The 18,337-nt window shown below is 44.5% G+C and overlaps 1 protein-coding gene across 1 annotated transcript in view; it reads right to left on the bottom strand.

The window, feature by feature from the left end:
* TBC1D1 (TBC1 domain family member 1) overlaps positions 1-18,337 on the bottom strand; it is a 138,314-nt gene that overhangs the window by 71,889 nt on the left and 48,088 nt on the right. Inside the window, exons 3-4 of the mRNA XM_060246258.1 lie at positions 6,584-7,117; positions 2,331-2,420 (exon numbers count right to left, since the gene is read on the bottom strand). Coding sequence (XP_060102241.1) covers positions 2,331-2,420; positions 6,584-7,117 — 624 coding nt within the window. The remainder of the gene's footprint in view (positions 1-2,330; positions 2,421-6,583; positions 7,118-18,337) is intronic.

Raw genomic sequence — 18,337 nt, 5'->3', positions numbered from 1 at the left:
TGGAGAGTCAAAGAGACTGCTTGGATGCAGTTGCAGTCTTTTTAGGTTGTTGTGGTCTTTGCTGCCGCTGGTTAAAAGGTTGCTTAGACGGTGGAGCCTTACGCTTCCAGTATTCCGATTGTCGAGGGGACCTGGAGCGTTTGAATGGCATTGGCTTCCATGGTCTGGCTTTGTAGCCCTGCTGTTGCTGTTGGGTCACACCAAGTCTTTTTGCCCGTTTGCGGCTGTCGTCGACTGTGGTGAGTATGTCGTCTGTCGTGGCATTAAAAAGGCCTTGGCCGTCGAAAGGGAGATCTTCGATTTTGAATTTAATGTCGGGTTGTAGGGAAGAGGAGCGAAGCCAGGCGTGCCTTCGCAAGGCAATGGAGGCAGCCATCGCCTTGGAGGTGCATCCCACGGAGTGACGAATGGTATTTATCTGTTGTTTGGAGACTCTATTGAGCTCCTGTAATAATGTGCATGCCTGTTTTTGAGCAGGTTCTGGTAGAGCCGAGACAAGCGTGCCCAGTTGGGAGGACAGATTGTGGGAGTAAGCAGCAAAATATGCCAAATAATTGTTGATTTTGGCGTTTGCTGTGGAGATGGAATACATCTTCCTTCCCAGTGTGTCCAATTTCCTGCCCTCCTTCTCCGGGGGTACAGGATGACGAGTCTGCTTCGATTTGGAGGAAGAGTGGACTATCATCGAGTTCGGAGCCGGGTGACTGAAAAGAAACTTCGACTCCGTAGCTTGGATCTTGTATAGGGATTCGATGCGCTTTGACGTGGGAGGAATAGATGCCGGCTTGTCCCAGGCTTCTTTAATGGCATCTAGATGCACCGGAAGCATTGGCAGAAAGGAACCGGCAGGTAGGTCCGAATGGACCAAATCGTGAACTACATCCGTGACCTTGGGCGCATCCGATGTCAGCTTTACATTAAGAGCAGAAGCCATGTTTGCAACCAAGTCCAGATATGTTTTGGCTCCGTCGGATGGTGACAAATCTGCAGGCTTTGCAATATCTGAAGCTGGGGATCCAGGAGAGGACATCGATTGCATCGAGTCCGATGACGCGTCGGATTCGACATCGGAGTTGTCAGGTTCGGGTGCTTGCGGGTCCGGTCTGGTTGGACTCGTGTTCTTAGGTTTAGAGGTCGAAGTGGAAGGAGTCGGAGATGGCTGTTTCGTTGGCTGCTTACTCCGTTGGACGGGAGTTGCTTCCTTGGATTGGTTCCTGTGGTGATCTGCACGGTACCGAGAGTGGTGGTAACCGCAGCATTGATGGGAATCCATTGATGGAGACCTCGAGGTGTAGTAGCGTCTTCTCGGGGACATGGATGGAGACCGAGATCTCGGGTTGTAGCGATAGCGGTCCCTCCCCCTGCTAGGGGATCTCTCCGGGAAACGTGTATGATGGTACCGATGTCTCTCGATGCTCGGAGATCTGGCTGGGAATCGATGAGTATCAAAGTAGCGATGAGCATCGTGTCTATATTGGATGGGATTCGACATATCGCGGAACGATCTGGGGTTGATGTGTTGTTGAGTCCACTGCAGCGGGTCTCGGATCTTCTCCAGCGAAGGGTCTGGTATGGATCCTTGCAAAGAAGGGGATCGGGACGGAACCGGGATAACTTCCTCCGTCTGCTGATGCGGTGAGTCCGTAAGCGGAGTGGCCGCTTCCTGGGTATCGGATCCGGGTGTGGACGGGTCACAACGTATGTCAGACTCGTGTTGTTCCGAAGGTTTGTTCGGAGCGGTAGGTTTTTTCGAGTCCTTCGGGTCGGTAGATTTTTTCGGTTCCTTCGGGTCGGTAGGTTTTCTCGAATCCTTCGGGCCCTTCGGCTCGGAGTGCTTGTGTTTCTTGGTGTGCTTCCCAGTTTTCAATTTAATAGGAAAATGGAATAAAAGAGAGGAAACGACGAAGAAGCGAAGGCTAGGATCTGAGGTAAAAGAGGAGCGCAACGAGGTAAGACTATCCCGGGCGACGGTTGGAAAGAAACTGGCTGGGTGGGGCGCCTCCCTCCCGTTCCAGGCATGCGCAGTGGATGCCTGCTCCCCAGGACGGAAGGGAGTGCGCGCCAAAAATAACGCCTAGGCTAGCTTTTAAAATCTCCGAGGTAGGGTTCGTCCTGACGGGAAAACCCATGTGTGGGACTGCACAGAGACCACGAAGAAGATTGTAAAGTTCTTTTTAAGCAATCGGAACTGTAATAAAGTAACTACGTCATTTGATTTAGCACACAATAGGACAATTACCTGAAACAACAGAATGTTAACCTGAAAATAAGCAACGATGAGTCAATTAATAAATTTATAGAGAACCGAGGCGAAAATAAAATCTTGGTACCTGAGAGCAAAAGGAAATTTCCTTAAAGCTTTTCTCAATGGCCACTTTTTTGGTGTCAGGACTGATAATGTAAACTTCAGACTGGCCAATCTGCAAAAAGACAAAGACAACATTTATCAGAGGCTTTCAAGATCTAGACCGCGAGAATTTTAAATATTTAAAGAATTTACTTAACGTTGGATGTGTATTGAAAGCATCTGAAGACTGCTGCTGCTGCTGCCTGTATGAGTTTACCTGCCAGGTAAGATTTAGCCAATAAGGGCTTCTATTTGTTTTAATACTGCCTCTCTTGAATTTAGGAAAAATGGTATATAAATAAAGCACAACGCACATTGTGCATAAAAGACGAGCCACAATACGAGGAGTTATCTTTTCGGGGGGGGGGGGGGCTCAGTAATATTATTCAAAAGAAATAATGTATTTATACAATTATTTAAATCATCTAAATAGAATGTGAGTTAGATCCAATGTCCATTTCTTTCAGGCAATTCATAGCAGGGTGGGGCGTATCCTTCAATGCCCTGAAGATCCTCTGCACTCCATCATGTCCTATTCTCAGCGACCTCCAGAAGCTACATTACAGGAAGAGACTTCAGCAGGAAGAGAAAGGGAGAAAAGATATGTGCCACAACCTCTGCATCCCTTGTGATCCTTGGATCCAACCCTGTGATGCTTTACAAATATAGTCCAAACCCATCAGCTCCAGTTTACAAACATGGATGATCTCTTGTATATGTGCGAACTCCCATACAAGTGACATCGTCTTCATTCATTTTAAAGGAGAAGAAAGCTCTGAATGCTCATTTCTTTGCATGCACACCTTCCGCTGAAGTGAACAGAGGAGCTCTACATGCAAATCGGAGCACTGGCAGAGATGTGGACTGAAGCCATACAATCTATCATGAACCAACGTGCAGTAAGCATTTTCTCCTCAGCATTCAGTGGTTTTTCTCAGCTTAACTGGTACGTTGGAGCAATTTTCAGCTGCTGTTTTATGCTTCTATGAAACTTAAGACTAGGTTAAACACTGATCACTAAAATCTGCTGTTAGTGGAAGGTATTACGAGAGACATCTGTTGAACATTTTTAAGGAGCAAATTTCAAAGAACTCATACACCTCAAAAAAGTAAAGTGTGAATGAGACAGATGTGTGTTCACACACTAAAGGATCATGCAGGTGTAGTCCATCAAAGATGAGGATTGGGCTGTAGTTCTGAAACAGGATTGCCAACTCTGGGTTTGGAAGTATCTGGAGATTTGAGGGTGGAGCCTGGAAATGCAGTTTAAGGAGGGGATGGACCTTGGTAGGGTATAGTGCCATTCAGTCTACCCTGCAAAGCAGCCATATTCTCCAGAAGGAGTGGAATAAATGTTTTAAATAAATAATATATAATCAAGCAAGACATTTATGTAATCTGAAGATCGGCTGCAATTCCAGATCTTCTGCCCCTGGTTGGAGGTTCAACAACACAATAGGGTTGGCGGCTCTATCTAAAATCATGGACTTTGAAACACAGGTAGCCAACTGCAGCTTGGGAACCAAATGTGGTTCTTTCACACATATTGCGTGGTTCTCCAACCACACCCCCCACTCCATCAGCCAGCTTGGAGAAGGCATTTGTCTCATTAAATGCATTCTCCAAGCCAAGTCAGCTGGCGGCTTGGAGAATGCATTGAAAGTTAAGGTTGCTTTCTTTCTACCTCTCCCCCCAAATATTTGGGATTCCCTACCCCCCCAAAAAATATTTGCTTCCCTCCCTCCCTCACTTCCTGTCTTGCAGCTCTCAAATGTCTGACGTTTATTCTATGTAGATCTTACATTAAGCAAGTTTGGAATATCCAAAATGAAGGCAAAGGACTGTAAGGAACTGATTTGAAGAAGGATGCTTTAGCCTTAGGCATTACTTCATAGTCTGTAAAGGAGAACTTCAAAGGGGAAGTCCACTGAGTTTGTAGCATACAGCTATGGTTCTGCCCATACGTAATCAGAGGCTCTTGGTCAGTTTTAAAATGAATGATTCCATCCTGCCCCCTTCTAACCTTTTGTGCATGTCATGGGGACCTCATAAAATGCTGTTGTGTACAGACTGCACCATGTGGCAAGCAGGTCATATGCAGGGAATCTAGTAGGGAACATAACACGGTGTGATGTCAAAGAGAGCAACAGCAGGGGGTCCTACTGAACTAACACTAGAGGCTAAGCTGTAACAAATACATATATATATTTATATATACAGACAGACCAGGGGAAGGCAGACTGTGATCAACTGGTAGAAGCCAGGCTGAGTCATGCTATGTTCCCTAAGGAGACTCAGGAAAATCCCACTGCCTGGTGTTCCTTGGCTCTTAGGAAAAGCATAGTCTTCTCTCCCCATCTTGTTTTCCAGGAAGTTTCAGCCATATGCTATGGCGGAAGGAATGAGAGTCTAGGAGGGGTATAATGGGAGCAGCCGCGAAGGAGGCCAAGGAGGAGACGGTTGACCTGGAGAATGGCACAGTGCTAAGAGAGAGAGAAAAGGGCAGTCAGTCCTACTCCAGCGAGCAGGGAAGGCCACATGGTGACGTTAACCTGGCCTTCCACCCAGTCTGAGACCTCTGGCTGCATCCCGGGATGGGGCATGGAAGGGCAAGGCAATGGCCACCGGAGGGGCGGAGCCAGCAGAGGAGGCAGGGTTTGACAGTATGCAATCTCTGACAATTTGCCTAATCCTTAATCTTAGCTGTGTGGGGACAGACTGCAGTTCATTAGTAGTAAGTGTGATCAGAATTCAGGAGTATTTTCTTTATTACTTCACATCAATTTCTTTAAAGAAGGGACAGATCAAATATGGAAATGGCTGGTACAACTGGGTGTGGTTAAAAGAAGAGAGGTAGAGCTGCAAAATCAACAGTATAAAATATAGTTTAGTTTTAATCCTAAACACAAAACGATCCAATGTGGCATCCATAGGTGCCAAGGTGCTCAACAATGGTGCTCTTGGCACCCATCTGCTTCCTCCCCAAAGTGCCCCTTTCCCTAGAACTAGAGCCAGTCCTGCTTTTCCTCTACTCAGTGGAGCAGGAGGTACATCAGAAGATCCTGGAGGCCATTGCCTTTGGGTCTACAGGAAGAGAGCACTTGGAACTCATTGTTCCCAGCATAGGAGGACATTGGTCTTGGAACCTACCAGTGCTTGTGATTGAGCCCACCTCTCAAGACAGCCATTTTGTGGTTCTCAAAATTCCAAAAGTGCCCAAAAACACAACTAACAGTGGACAGAAAATGGATTACCCAATGCCATCTAGAATCTCTACGGCAAGAGTGATATCATACAGCATCATGATAGCAACTGGGCCACCATGGAAAACCACCCTGGTGTGAAAGTGGCCCAGGAACCCAAAGATGCAAAAAGCAGCTAGAGGGGGCATTTCAAGTCAGGAAAATGCCACACTGGAGAGCTTCTCCCTCTTTTTGCAATCCTGATACAAATCTGGACCCCACAGGCTTATTTTTTAAAAGAAAGAAATTCCTAGGAATTAATTCACAGAAATACCACTGTCACATTTTATCCGGCTACTAGCTGTACAGCTATTGTTATTACTCATTATGCAATATAAAGAAAACCATAATTTTCCTTTATACTGACATGAGTAGCAATAATGCAATTGACGTATGTCCAACTATGGTAGCTGCCAGTGTTCCCTCTAAGCTGAGTTAAAGTGAACTAGCTCACAGATTTTTAGCCTCCAGGTCACACATTTTTGTCTAGGCTCAGGAAGAAGGACCCCAAAGCACAATAATTTATGCAGTAGCTCACAACTTTAATACCAGTAGCTCACAAGTAGCATCTTTGCTCACAAGACTTTGCAGCTTTGAGGGAACATTGGTAGCTACAAACAGTCTTCTCTCCTACTTTAGCTCATTTTGACCATTCAAGATCTGCTTTTATACCAAGATTATAAACTTCTACTACACTGAATGCAGTAGCAAACCAGTTACATATGAGTCTGTAACGGCAAAAATTGGGTAGGGTGATGGGGGATAGAGGATTAAGTACCTGGCTAGGCCAAATAATGTAGCCAGCATGGAAACTCCTCAACCACGCAGACCTGTTTGACTCTAAGAAGAAATCATGCTGCCATTCTCCATATATAAACAGAAACATACAGTGAACTCAACTGCACTGGTTCAACCAGTAACGCTCTACTGGGTATCTGTTTCCCTGTGCTGATTATCCAGTGATCCAGAAAAGTTAGCAAACAGAACATTTTACCGTGAACAGCATAATTCGGTTCCCTGCAATGTCTGTTGGCTGCACCACATTTTGCCCATGGATATATCGACTTCTTAAGTTCAGAGAAGCAATATCTTCATCAAAGGACCTGGCAAAGCTGTTACTCCTCAGGCCCCTGGCTTCCAGATCTTTCTTGAAAGAACATGAGCGTAGTCCTGGCTGCGAGTAGGATTTCCTCATCGGCCTTTTCTCCTGTTCTTCATTTACTGAGGGTTGGAAGACAGATCGGAATTTATCACTGATGGAAAATCCTCCAGAGTTGTTGGCAGTTTCATGTTGTTGGGAGAAGGAACTCGAGTCCAAGGTTTTGGTATAACTAACATCATTGAACTTTTCAATACATTCATCTATGAGTGCTGGGGGTGCGTTTTTGTGAGCTACAGTCATTCGGCCGCAGAACAGCACCTCGAATTTTTTGCTAAAGGGGTCTTCGACATCTGAAAGGTTATTCTGAAACTCTTCTTGACGTGCAATTTTCCCAGCCTGTCTGATGGTGTTTATAATCTCAGGCACCTGTAAGGAAAATAACATACTATCAGCCAGTCATTCAAGACAGATTTTTTTTCTTGGGGGAGGGAGAAGGAGAGAAACTGTTAAGCAAATCAGGCTTAACTCTTATAAGCCTCAGTCCAAATGAACTGAATGTGGGTTCATAAATGTAATCACAGACCTTATTCCACATATTAAACCTCTGTATCATTCAAACACAAGAATTTTCAGCAGAGTCAGTTCACACATGCAGTACCATTGATCAAATGTTGGAATAATCAGATGTTGGCACATATACGTGTGTGAACTTGTCTGGGAATATAGAAACCAGGATCTAGACCAGGGGTGGCCAAATTGTGGCTCGGGAGCCACATGTGGCTCTTTCACACATTGTATAGCTCTTGAAGCTCCCACTGCCCTATTGGCAGGCTTGGAGAAGGCATTTGTCTCTTTAAACCATTTCTCCAAGCCTGCTGGGAGCTTGGAAAATGCATTTAGAGTTAAAGTTGCTTTCTTTCCACCTCTCTCTCCCTCCTCCCACCCCATCTATTTGCCTTCCTTCCTTCCTTGTCTCACAGCTCTCAGACATCTGACATTCATGTCTTGCGGCTCTCAGACATCTGACATTTTTTCTATGAGGCTCTTATGTTAAGCAAGTTTGGCCACCCTGATCTAGACCAAAGGGCTCTGTGGGGTACCTTGCATGTGTTTTCATGCCCTCATTCTCACATTATCCCCTTCCACAGGAGTTCCCCAAAAGCTAGGGATTCTCTTGAACATTATTCAAACATGGTATGAAAAGGCTGTAGCCAAAAGGAGAAATCAGCAAGCTCACGATGGATACAAACTGACTTAAGTGACCACAAAAGAACTCGGGCCCTGATCACAGCACGTGCGCATGCACAAGTGTATATATGTAGCTACAAAAAAACTTCTCTTCAATTATGAGTTGACTGAATATAATCTATGCAAGCAAAGTAACCATAGCTTATCAAATGCAAATATTTTACTTGTCTGTAAAGAAAGGTCAATTACAATATTATTTTGGTGCCTTAGGAGTCAATGCCCTATGTCACTGCACTTATATAACAACCATGTGGGAAGCACATTAACAACCCTGGGGAAAAACTATTCACCCTCGCCAGGTCACTGGGGAGAAATTACAAGAACAATTCTAAGCAGGTCTACTTGGAAGTAAGTGCCATTTCAGTCAGCGGGGCTTACTCCCAGGAAAGCGCTCTTAGTATTTCAACCACATTCATTCATTCACATAGCTTTGATATATTCTTGCAGAAGACAGCAGCGGATTGGACTATACAGAAAAGGCTTTTCTGCACAGTTCATAAAAAGTAGGCAGGGCAGAAGTAGAAAATATGCCTTCTACACTAGATAACATTTTCCCTGTGCAAGTAGATAAATGGCATTCCCCCCAAAATATCGAACTCTATCTGGAAAATCATTTCTGACCTTATTTGGGCATTTAGTTCCTTTTTTAAAAAGAGCAGACAAATTTAATGTGTAACTGTAACAGAGGACTTACCCTGGATTTAACTATTATCTCTCTAAGGTCATTTTATGGATAACAGACGTATCTCAAAAGCATTAGTCATAAGTCTGAAATAAGGAAATAAAAGTGCTCCAAAAGTGAATCAGGAAGCATTACATCATTTTCTGAGCACGATGCGTGAATCAGATTGCCGGTACAGTTTGACTGAACTTTGAACTAACAGCCAGAAATAAAAACAGCAGAAGACCAAGAAGATACCCAGCAGCTGATGGTAGCTATAAAAATTGCATAGTTTGCATTTGTTGCCAGGCTGGCAATACTTATTTAATGTTGTCACTCGCAGAGCAAAAATACTGGTTGAAACTGAGCCAAAGCACTGGTTGAAACTGAGCATACATGCATGGTTTGTGCCCCAGGGAGGCACAGTGAGGGTGTCCACAGACAACGGGGGATCAGTTCCCTCTCAGCCATCAGCTACAGAGAAGTGACTGGCATTTCTCATGCCAGTGTTGCTACAGGAACATGGCTTGAACTTTGCCAACAGTACTATTGGCCCAGGTGAGGAGGGGTGTACCTAGGATCAGCCCTGCATATATGCTGCTGAGAAAAGGCTTCCAAGAATCGCTGATACACGAGCTTAATTTTTTCAGTTAGTTGACTGACTCACATTTCTACTTTCAGTGTCTTTTGATATTCTTTTGAATATTTTCAGGCTGTGCCTTTTTGAATATATTTTGAAGTGTCTTTTGAATTCTACAGGCTGAATTCCTACTACATACATACACACATACTAAAGTTGGACTTCCTACTAGCTATCAATGTTGTCACCACCAAATCAAACTGGTTGGCTGATTTTCAAACAGTAAGCAATGGAAGAACAGTCAGTGTCTTCTGGCAGAGACAGTGCATGGCTAAGCATGAGTTTAGGATGGCAGCCTGAGTGTTCTAAAGTAATGTGGGAGAGACACATGGAGTCCCACAACAATCTCCATCCAAGTTGGGTCCCCCCTCTGTGCCAGTTCATTCATGACAAGCCTACAAAGTCTGATAGGCGCTATACAGCATAAATGAGTCCTGTCAGCTCTGGTATGTGTGTGCTGAAGATGCTGTTGGCCTCTTTGTAGGCCTGCCATGGACTGGCACAGAGGAGGGACCCAATCACTAGTCCCTGATGCATGCCAACAACAGGGCAAGGCGGGGCAAAGGCCTGAATCAAGCAAGATAATTAAATGGAAAAAGAGAACCTGCTCTATACCAGAACTCAGAGAACTCCACTCCAACTTGGATCTGATGAAGGGAGCTTTCACTCTTGAAAGCTTACGCCCCCAAAATCTTGTTGGTCTCCAAGGTGCTATTGGACTTGAATCTAGCTGTTCTATACCATTCACTCCTCAGCAATCATGAAACCATGTGCCAGTTGTGTGTTCAGTGGGTGGCACTGCCTAGAAGATTCTGGAGAAGCCCAAGGTATGCAACCACACTGGGGAAACCTGGAGAGCACCATGACATATTTTTGTCGAATTATTTTTCGAGACCAAGTCCCATGAGGAAAGGCCGAGGGATTTGGGACTGTTCCGTCTGGAGAAGAGGAGGCTGGGGGCTGGAGGGACATAATTGCTCTCTGTTAGTATCTGAAAGGCTGTCAGTTAGAGGAGGGCAGGGAACTATTCCTTCCGGCAGCAGAGGATAGGACTGACAATAATGTGTTTATAGGTGGAAAAATACCAGCTGGATACTAAGGGCTCAGCAGATGATGGTGGGGAAGGAGTCCTACAGCTGGTGTGCAAACACCCAAAAGGATCTATCACTGGTGGCTACTCACTCCACTTCATTCAGTGGGGCTGTAGACCAGGGCCTCTGAAGGAGATTCTTGCAAGGCTCACACAGGACAAGGAAGCTCTGTTCCTTGTTTTCCTGAGGACGTATCTAGCCCCCGTCTGTTGACAGTTCTGGAGAATAATAAAACCACCTGCTAGAAAATGCACACACCAAATGAAAACACCTGCCCCATCTATATTTTGTCTCTAACCAACATCCAAAGTTAGCATGATTATTTTATTTGAAAAAGGAAAGAAAACTCCTAAACAAATTAGGAGATGGAATTCTATTGCTATTTTTACACTCTCTTGCTTGCTTCCGCAAATAAGCATGGATTCGGTTCAGTCTAAATGCACAATTAGGTATTTCTCCAGGGCCTTTAAGTAGTTGATATTTCAGTTTAGCTATTCAAATAATGGTTTGAAAACTGATGCTCACAAATACCTGGAGGCCTGAAAAGAGAAGGGCTTATACAGAACTGATATTGGCTCTGGGACACTCTAATCATGACAGTTATTCTTTGGCTAGTTGTGTCTATTCAAGCATGCAGTTTATTGGGCTTTAGGGCTGATTTTAAAATTATGGGGGGGGGGGGGGACACTCCAGCTTTTAGCTGAAAACTAAAAACCACTTCTCCCCATCACAAATGTTTAAGCAGCACAATGAATACAAAATGGTTAGTTTCCAAACAGAGATCTAAGAAGAAGAAGAACTGGATTTATATCCTGTCCTTCACTCTGAGTCTCAGAGCGGTCACAATCTCCTTTACCTCTATCCCCTTCCCTACCCTGTAAGGTAGGTGGGGCTGAGAGAGCTCTCACAGAAGCTGCCCTTTCAAGGACACCTCTGAGAGAGCTATGGCTGACCCAAGACCATTCCAGCAACTGCAAGTGGAGTAGGGAGGAATCATATCCGGTTCTCCCAGATAAGAGTACATGCACTTAATCACTACACCAAACTAGCTCTCTTTAACTGGCAAAAGCTTTAGTAGGCACTGCATGGCTCATGCTCTGGTTCCTTGCTCCTAGGATTTGTAGGCATCTGTTGCAGTCAGCATCCCCCAACTCTTCTCAGCTGAGCTACGATACCAGAAGTGAGCTTGACTGTACTAAAAGCGCTTGGGGAGAGGGACGGCTGGAAGTTAAAGGGCAGGTGAAAGAGGCTTTTCTACTTCCCATTCATTACCAATTGTTTACTTCATTTATACTCTGCCTCCTTCTCCAATTGGGACCTAAGCAGCTTACATTGTTCTCCTCTTTTCCATTTTATCCTCCCAACAATCCCGTGAGGTAGGTTAGGCTTAGAGTGTGTGACTGGCCCAGGGTCATCCAGAAAGGATAAAATGAAGACTTGCAAGTGGGCCTCCCGGATCCTAGTCTGACATTCTAACTACTATATGATATTGGTTCTCACTATAAAGGTAAAGGTAGTCCTCCCCTGTGCAAGCACCAATCATTTCCGACTCTGGGATGATGTCGCATCACAACATTTTCATGGCAGACTTTTTTATGGGGTGGTTTGCCACAGCCTTCCCCAGTCATCTACACTTTCCCCCCAGCAAGCTGGGTACTCATTTTACCGACCTCGGAAGGATGGAAGGCTGAGTCAACTTTGAGTCAGCTTCCTGAACCCAGTTCCGCCAGGATCAAACTTAGGTCGTGAGCAGAGCTTGGACTGCAATACTGCAGCTTACCACTCTGTGCCACAGGGCTCATGGTTCTCACCATATCAGTCCTTATTTCCTCTTCTGACCAGACTGGGTCAGATCCAGTTCGAAACATAGCTTTGCTCTCAAATGAGTATCTCTATAGAGTTAGAAACTGGTTGATTGCATTTGCTGTTTAAGTTGTTCAGTATATGCCGATGAAGACCCAAAGAGAAAGCACGCAGCCTAACTGTGGGCATAGAATTCCCAGCTGAAGAACAAACATTTTACTGTTACACCACAGTCCCCCCCCCCCCCGCATCCCACAGACTACATAAATAAAACTGCTAATGCCAAATTTGAAACGTCAACATGTTTCATTTTACTACAAGTAGTTATGTCAATAAAACACATCTTTTATACTTAGTACGCTGAGCAGAAAATGCCCCCTGAATTTTAAAGAAATGGAAAAAAGTTTCAGTTCCTTTCTGTATTGTGTTTTATAGCCAACTTTAAACAGAGTGAGATGCAGAGTAAGTCTGTACAAAACGGTTTTACAAACTTGCTTGGATAAATGATTAGAGAGTGTTGTCTATACGGCTGCATATAGGCTTATTGTAAGTAGGATCCTATTTGGGACATTTCTGTACCACTTAGTGTGCCATGTGAATACCTATGCTATACTTCAGTTCTTTCTAAAATTCTAATGCATGTCCCAATTTATTGATTGTACTGTCTCACTATGTGAAATCTATCCTGAGTCCCTGTGAAAAAGGCAGACTATAAATAACATAAACAAACAAACAAACAAATAAAAGTTTGTACTCCATGTTCTATCAAACCTGCAGTGTCATTTTTCTTTTAGAAGTGTAAAATTATGATCATTTTCCCCTGTTTTCAGAAACACTTAGTGATTCTCGGCTTACCTGTGTAAATTGCCCTCCCACATTTTGTTATGTGAATTGCCAACCCTCCCACATACAAATGCTATCAAACATCCTTCCATGCCAGCATTCTTTGCTTGTGCAACTTGCTTGCTTTCAGAGAGAGAAAGAAGGGGGCAGGAACTTGAAAGCTGCTCTGAAAACAGTGTGAAATTCACTCAGGCCCAGAGATCCCAAAATATATATTTAGTTTTATGGGAACATTTTTTAAACATATGAAAGGACTTGCTGCCGTAGTTCAGAAGTCTTGTACGTCACAGGGACCTTTCCCAAGAGAACGACATTTGTTTTCATTAAAGGAGGGGCTGTAGTTCTCCCAGTGTGGGTTTGCTGCTCCTTTCCACAGTGCTTCCTATTTAGCAGTCAAGTGGTACTCCAACCAGTCAGCTAGAGCAGCGGTCCCCAACCTTTTGGCACCAGGGACCAGCTTAGTAGAAAACAGTTTTTCCAGGGACCTATGATACAATTATGCACTTTATTTCTATTTATTTCTACATTGTAATATATAATGAAATAATTATAAAACTCAACATAATGCAGAATCAGTGGGCGCCCTGAGCTTGTTTTCCTGCAACTAGGTGCTTGCTCGCCCACCATTCACCTCCTGTGTGGCCCAGGTGCTAACAGGCCACAGACCGGTACTGGGGGTGGGGAACCCCTGATCTAGAGAATCAGGCCTGAAACTATAAGTTTCCTGATCGTGTCACATAATAAGCCTGCAGTGGATCTTTGGTGCCTGAAGGGTGTTTGTTAGCATGGCCTAGGACCTGCCTACCTTAGGGACCGCCTCTCTCCATATGTTCCCCAGAGAGCACTGCGTTCCAGCTCACAAAAACTTTTGGAAATCCCTGGGCCCAAGGAGGCCAAATTAAAAACAACCAGGGAGCAGGCCTTCTCTTTAAAGACACCCTAATGGTGGAATCAGCTACCAGAAGAGGTGTGGGCCCTACGGGATCTTAATCAGTTCCATAGGGCTTGCAAAACCGCCCTCTTCCAACTAGCCTTTTAAGATGAACCTGGAATTAACATCAAGCCATCTTGTATATACCGCGACTGTAGCACCATTATACTGTTTTTAGATTGATGATTTTAATGTTAACTTATATATTGTATAATTTATACTGCTCTGTTTATTGATTGTGTTACTTTGTTTTATTGTTATACCATGGTATTTTATATCATGCTTTGTAAGCCGCCCTGAGCCTGCTTCGGCGGGGAGGGCGGGGTATAAATAAAAACTTATTATTATTATTAGTTAGTTAGTTACGGATTAATTCCTGCTCAGCTCTGGCCAGAAATGGAAACTCCAGAGGTGAGACACAATAGGCAAGGAAGCTTTCTTCCACCAATAGACCACATCAGGTGATACCCCCCAATCTCTATACAGACTACTGGAAAAATTTATTCACTGGTATGAGCAACTGATCTAGATGAGCCACACTAGCCTGATCTCATCAGATTTTGGAAGCTAAGAAGGGTTGGCCCTGATGAGTATTTTGATAGGAGTCCACCAAGGAATACCAGGGTTGCTATGCAGAGGCAGGCAGTGGCAAACTACCTTTGAACGTCTCTTGTCCTGAAGACACCACTGGGTCACCATAAATTGGCTGTAACTCCATGGCACAAAAGAAAGGAAGAAAAGCAACCAGGAATTTACAGTGCAATCCTATGCAAAGCAACTGTAGCCTAAGGCCATTTAAAATTAAGCCTCCTGACTCCAATTGACAAATTCTGCATAGAATTATACTGCTGCTCTTGTTCAGTACAGCGGATGCCTTCCTCTCCCTCTGTCTTTGGCTTGTTCCACTGCCAGCTATTTGAGAGCCAGTTCTAAAGTCATCTTAGAAAGCCAATCTAAACAAATCGTTGAATGCGCTTCCACCACTTAAAGAAAGAATATGCTTCCCATAAAGAAACTGTCGTGCTTTTGCTTCCTCTTCTGGGCACACTAGCTTTGTTGCAGACAGGGAGTTTTGACCAGTCATGTGATCCTTCACATCCATTCTGAGCTGAAGTAATCCCCAAAAGGTGTGGAACACATGATTATTCATTTTTCCCCATTTTCAGGTTTGAAACCCAGTTCAGCACCTAATGATTCTTGGCTTACCTGTGTAAATTGCCCCTGCCACATTTTATTATGTGAATTGCCAACCCTCCCACATACACAAAGACCAGTCCCAAGTTACAACAGCCCCGCAGGATTGTTTGCGGTTAACCAACCACTGTGGTTAAATGGCATGAAGAAGTGAAATCTCACACCAAGATGAACAGCAACGTCTCATAAGCAGTATGGAACATTCACAGGGAGAAGTTTAATCCAAACTAGTCTACCATGGGAAGGGAGCAGAATTTTCCCCCACACCAGATTATGACATAAAACATATTGCAACGAACCTTATTCATTCTTCTTGAAACAAATAGAGAACTGGGCCTATAAAATAAAAAGGCCAGTGAAAACACAAAGGGATGTCCCATTGGCCCAATTATTTTTAATTTTCTAACCTCATAAATATCAAACCTCTCTCCTCAACGGTAACCCACAGTGGCTTACATTATTCTTTCCTCCATTTTATCCTCACAACAACCAAGGTCACACAGCAAGTTTTTGTGGCAGAGAGAGGATCCAAACTTGGGTCTCCCAGATTAGACTAGGACCACTCTACCGCACTGGCCCAATCACACTGGCCCAGTACATAAAACTTGGACTAGAATAAATATGGTGTGAGGTAATACTCTCCCCTCCATAAGAACCACCCATTAAACCATTCCCAAAAACTAGGCTTGCAGAACAGAGATCACAGATGAAATTATATGTCCCTTAGCAAATACACAAACTTCCTTATACGGAGACCCAATTTCTACTTCAAGAAATTTTGTTTATTGTGGAATTGAATGTTACCTAGTTGACAATGGAAGGGCATCGTGCCATAATGGGATTCAGATTTTACCCTGGCAGATCCTATGCCAAGGGTTAATTTAGTACAGGATGTAAGGTACACTCACTATTAAGAGCCTTCAATTTAAAGTGGAGAAAGAGAATTAACTGTAGTCCGAAATATTAGTTAATTATTGAAAGGAGGGAAAGAAGAGAAACAATAGAACAGCTTAATATCTCTTTCAAGAATCTTCTAGCATTTAAACTGTCCACACAGTGGCTGCTGTTTCTTCTTCTCGACACTAGCTCTTATAGTGCATTAGACACAACAGGCAACACATTAAGTTCCTAGCTGTATTCTGCCATTTACTGGAAGCAACTTTTTAATATTCAATATGTATTACTGTCATGCAAAGCTGGAAACATCCTGAATTAAGTTTGATCAAAAAAGAAAAACCTTCTGCAACAGCATTGGACAGTCTGGCCTGTGATTCAGGTATATGAAGTTGCACATAGCTACTACCCTATCTATATAAAAACCCAGGTGTATTGGTGCTTTCTGACTCTCCCATTGGCCCATGATGTTCATCTCCTCACCCATTGGCCTGTCAACTGCCACTCAACTCTACTTACATCCCATTGGCTGGGTCTGCTCCTCTCCCCCACCCACTGCTGGCCTGGCCACATCTTTCCTGGTTGGAAAAAAAAATCTGTCTCCTCAGGTGGCAGCAAGTCTGGCAGGTGGCAGCCATCTGGAGGAGGTCTGGGCCTCATGACGAGGCTGTTGTCTGCTGCCTGGGCGGCTAGTCTGGGGAAGCTGCTTTCACGGGTCCTATTGGCCTGCCCCTCCGGGTCTTCCATTTTCCCCCAGTGGATGTTGCTAGGCAACCATTAGCAATCCAAGCTTGGTTCTGTCATAAAAGCTGGGGGGGGGGGGGGAGGAGGCCCTTTCCAAGCCTATTTTGGCCTTTGAGGAAGCAGCAGCCCCACTATGACAGCCTGCGTGACGTAGGAGTTACCACTTCAGAGCAGGATCTGCCAGACCCAGTTCTTAATGTGGAAGCTGACTAGGTGATTTTGGATCACTCACAAACTTTCAGCCTAACCTACCGCACACGGCTGTTGTGCAGATCAAAAGGAGAAAGGAGAATGATGTAAGCTGCTTTGGTCCTCACAATGTCTGTGTGACCATTGTCATGCCCCCCCTTCCATACTTTCTTATTGCCATTTTTGGTCTGTTTCAAGGGCTATGAGTCATCACAGACACGGGGACACACACACACACAGAGGGGAGGGAGGTAGTATCTGTTTCAGCTGTGGGGTGGGTGGGAAGATAGAAAGGGTGCAGGGGGAATGAAAGCCAAGGGCTGGTGGAAAGACAGCAAGAGTGGAAGTGAGTGAATGTCACGGGTGGGGTGAGTAGTGGAGTGCCAAGGGTGTCGGGATAGTTGAGAGGAAGAGGTGTTTGTGGAGTAGGTTGCATTTGGAGGGGCATGGGAAGTCACCAAGGTTAGGAGGGATTGAATGTCTTCACTTGGGTATGTGGGTGGGTAGACAGCAGAGGTGGGGGGGGCACTCGCCCACACTCACTTTCTAGAGGCTGTTCCTTCACAATGGGTGTTATTCCTAGTTTATTCATATTCCTGGATCAGGAGCCCAGAATCCAATTGTGAACTAGACCCTCAACTTGTTAAAGATGCTGATCTTGAACTTCCTTGCGTTCTATAACAATAGAGAGGAAAGAATCTCCATCAACCTAGTAGGCTTGCCAAATTCTGCTGAGGGTAGGGGCAGGGCATCCCTCCTGCAGACCCTTCCTGCCACTCAGCTAGGTGGTGGAAAAAAAATGGGGGGGATTGGAGGGGCAACTGTCAGCATCCAAACATGCTGCCATTACTAGTGGCGCAACTGGAAGCCAGTGCATCGCTGATAACATCGTCATGTCACTGGCAAGGTCCTCCCTCCCTACAGGGAGGTCCAACTTCCATCAGCTGCCAACCTTGCGCAATCCTACATAGCAGCTATATTCCGCCATCTTCCTATGTCATGTTACAATCTTGGGATACTTTTCCTTTTCTTACAAAGTGTGCACTTTTTGAAATGAGTTTGAGGTATTCTAGTAGCTTAGCTTACCTCATCCTTTTGGCCAAGTCACTAAGAAAAAACCATGCATTTCAAATGGGACGTTTATTTTATTTTTAACTTATTTATTTTTGGATTTATACTCTGCTCCTCTAGATCACAGGGCTTGGGGCAGTTCACAAGATCATGCACATCCTCTACAATGATGGGGTGTTTCCTGTTTCAATTACAGGGATAAAATTACAGGAAGAACTACATGCTAACTCAAAGTGAATATCAGAAGGTTGTTTCCGGTAAATGGAAAAGTAAGGTTAGTGTACGTAGGGCCCTCAAGTCTTTTAGAGAGTTTTATTTACCCCCATACACTTAACAC

The sequence above is a fragment of the Heteronotia binoei genome, chromosome 9 (assembly GCF_032191835.1).
Source record: "Heteronotia binoei isolate CCM8104 ecotype False Entrance Well chromosome 9, APGP_CSIRO_Hbin_v1, whole genome shotgun sequence".
NCBI classification, from domain to species: domain Eukaryota; kingdom Metazoa; phylum Chordata; class Lepidosauria; order Squamata; family Gekkonidae; genus Heteronotia; species Heteronotia binoei.
This window is presented reverse-complemented; position numbering and strand designations above follow the sequence as displayed.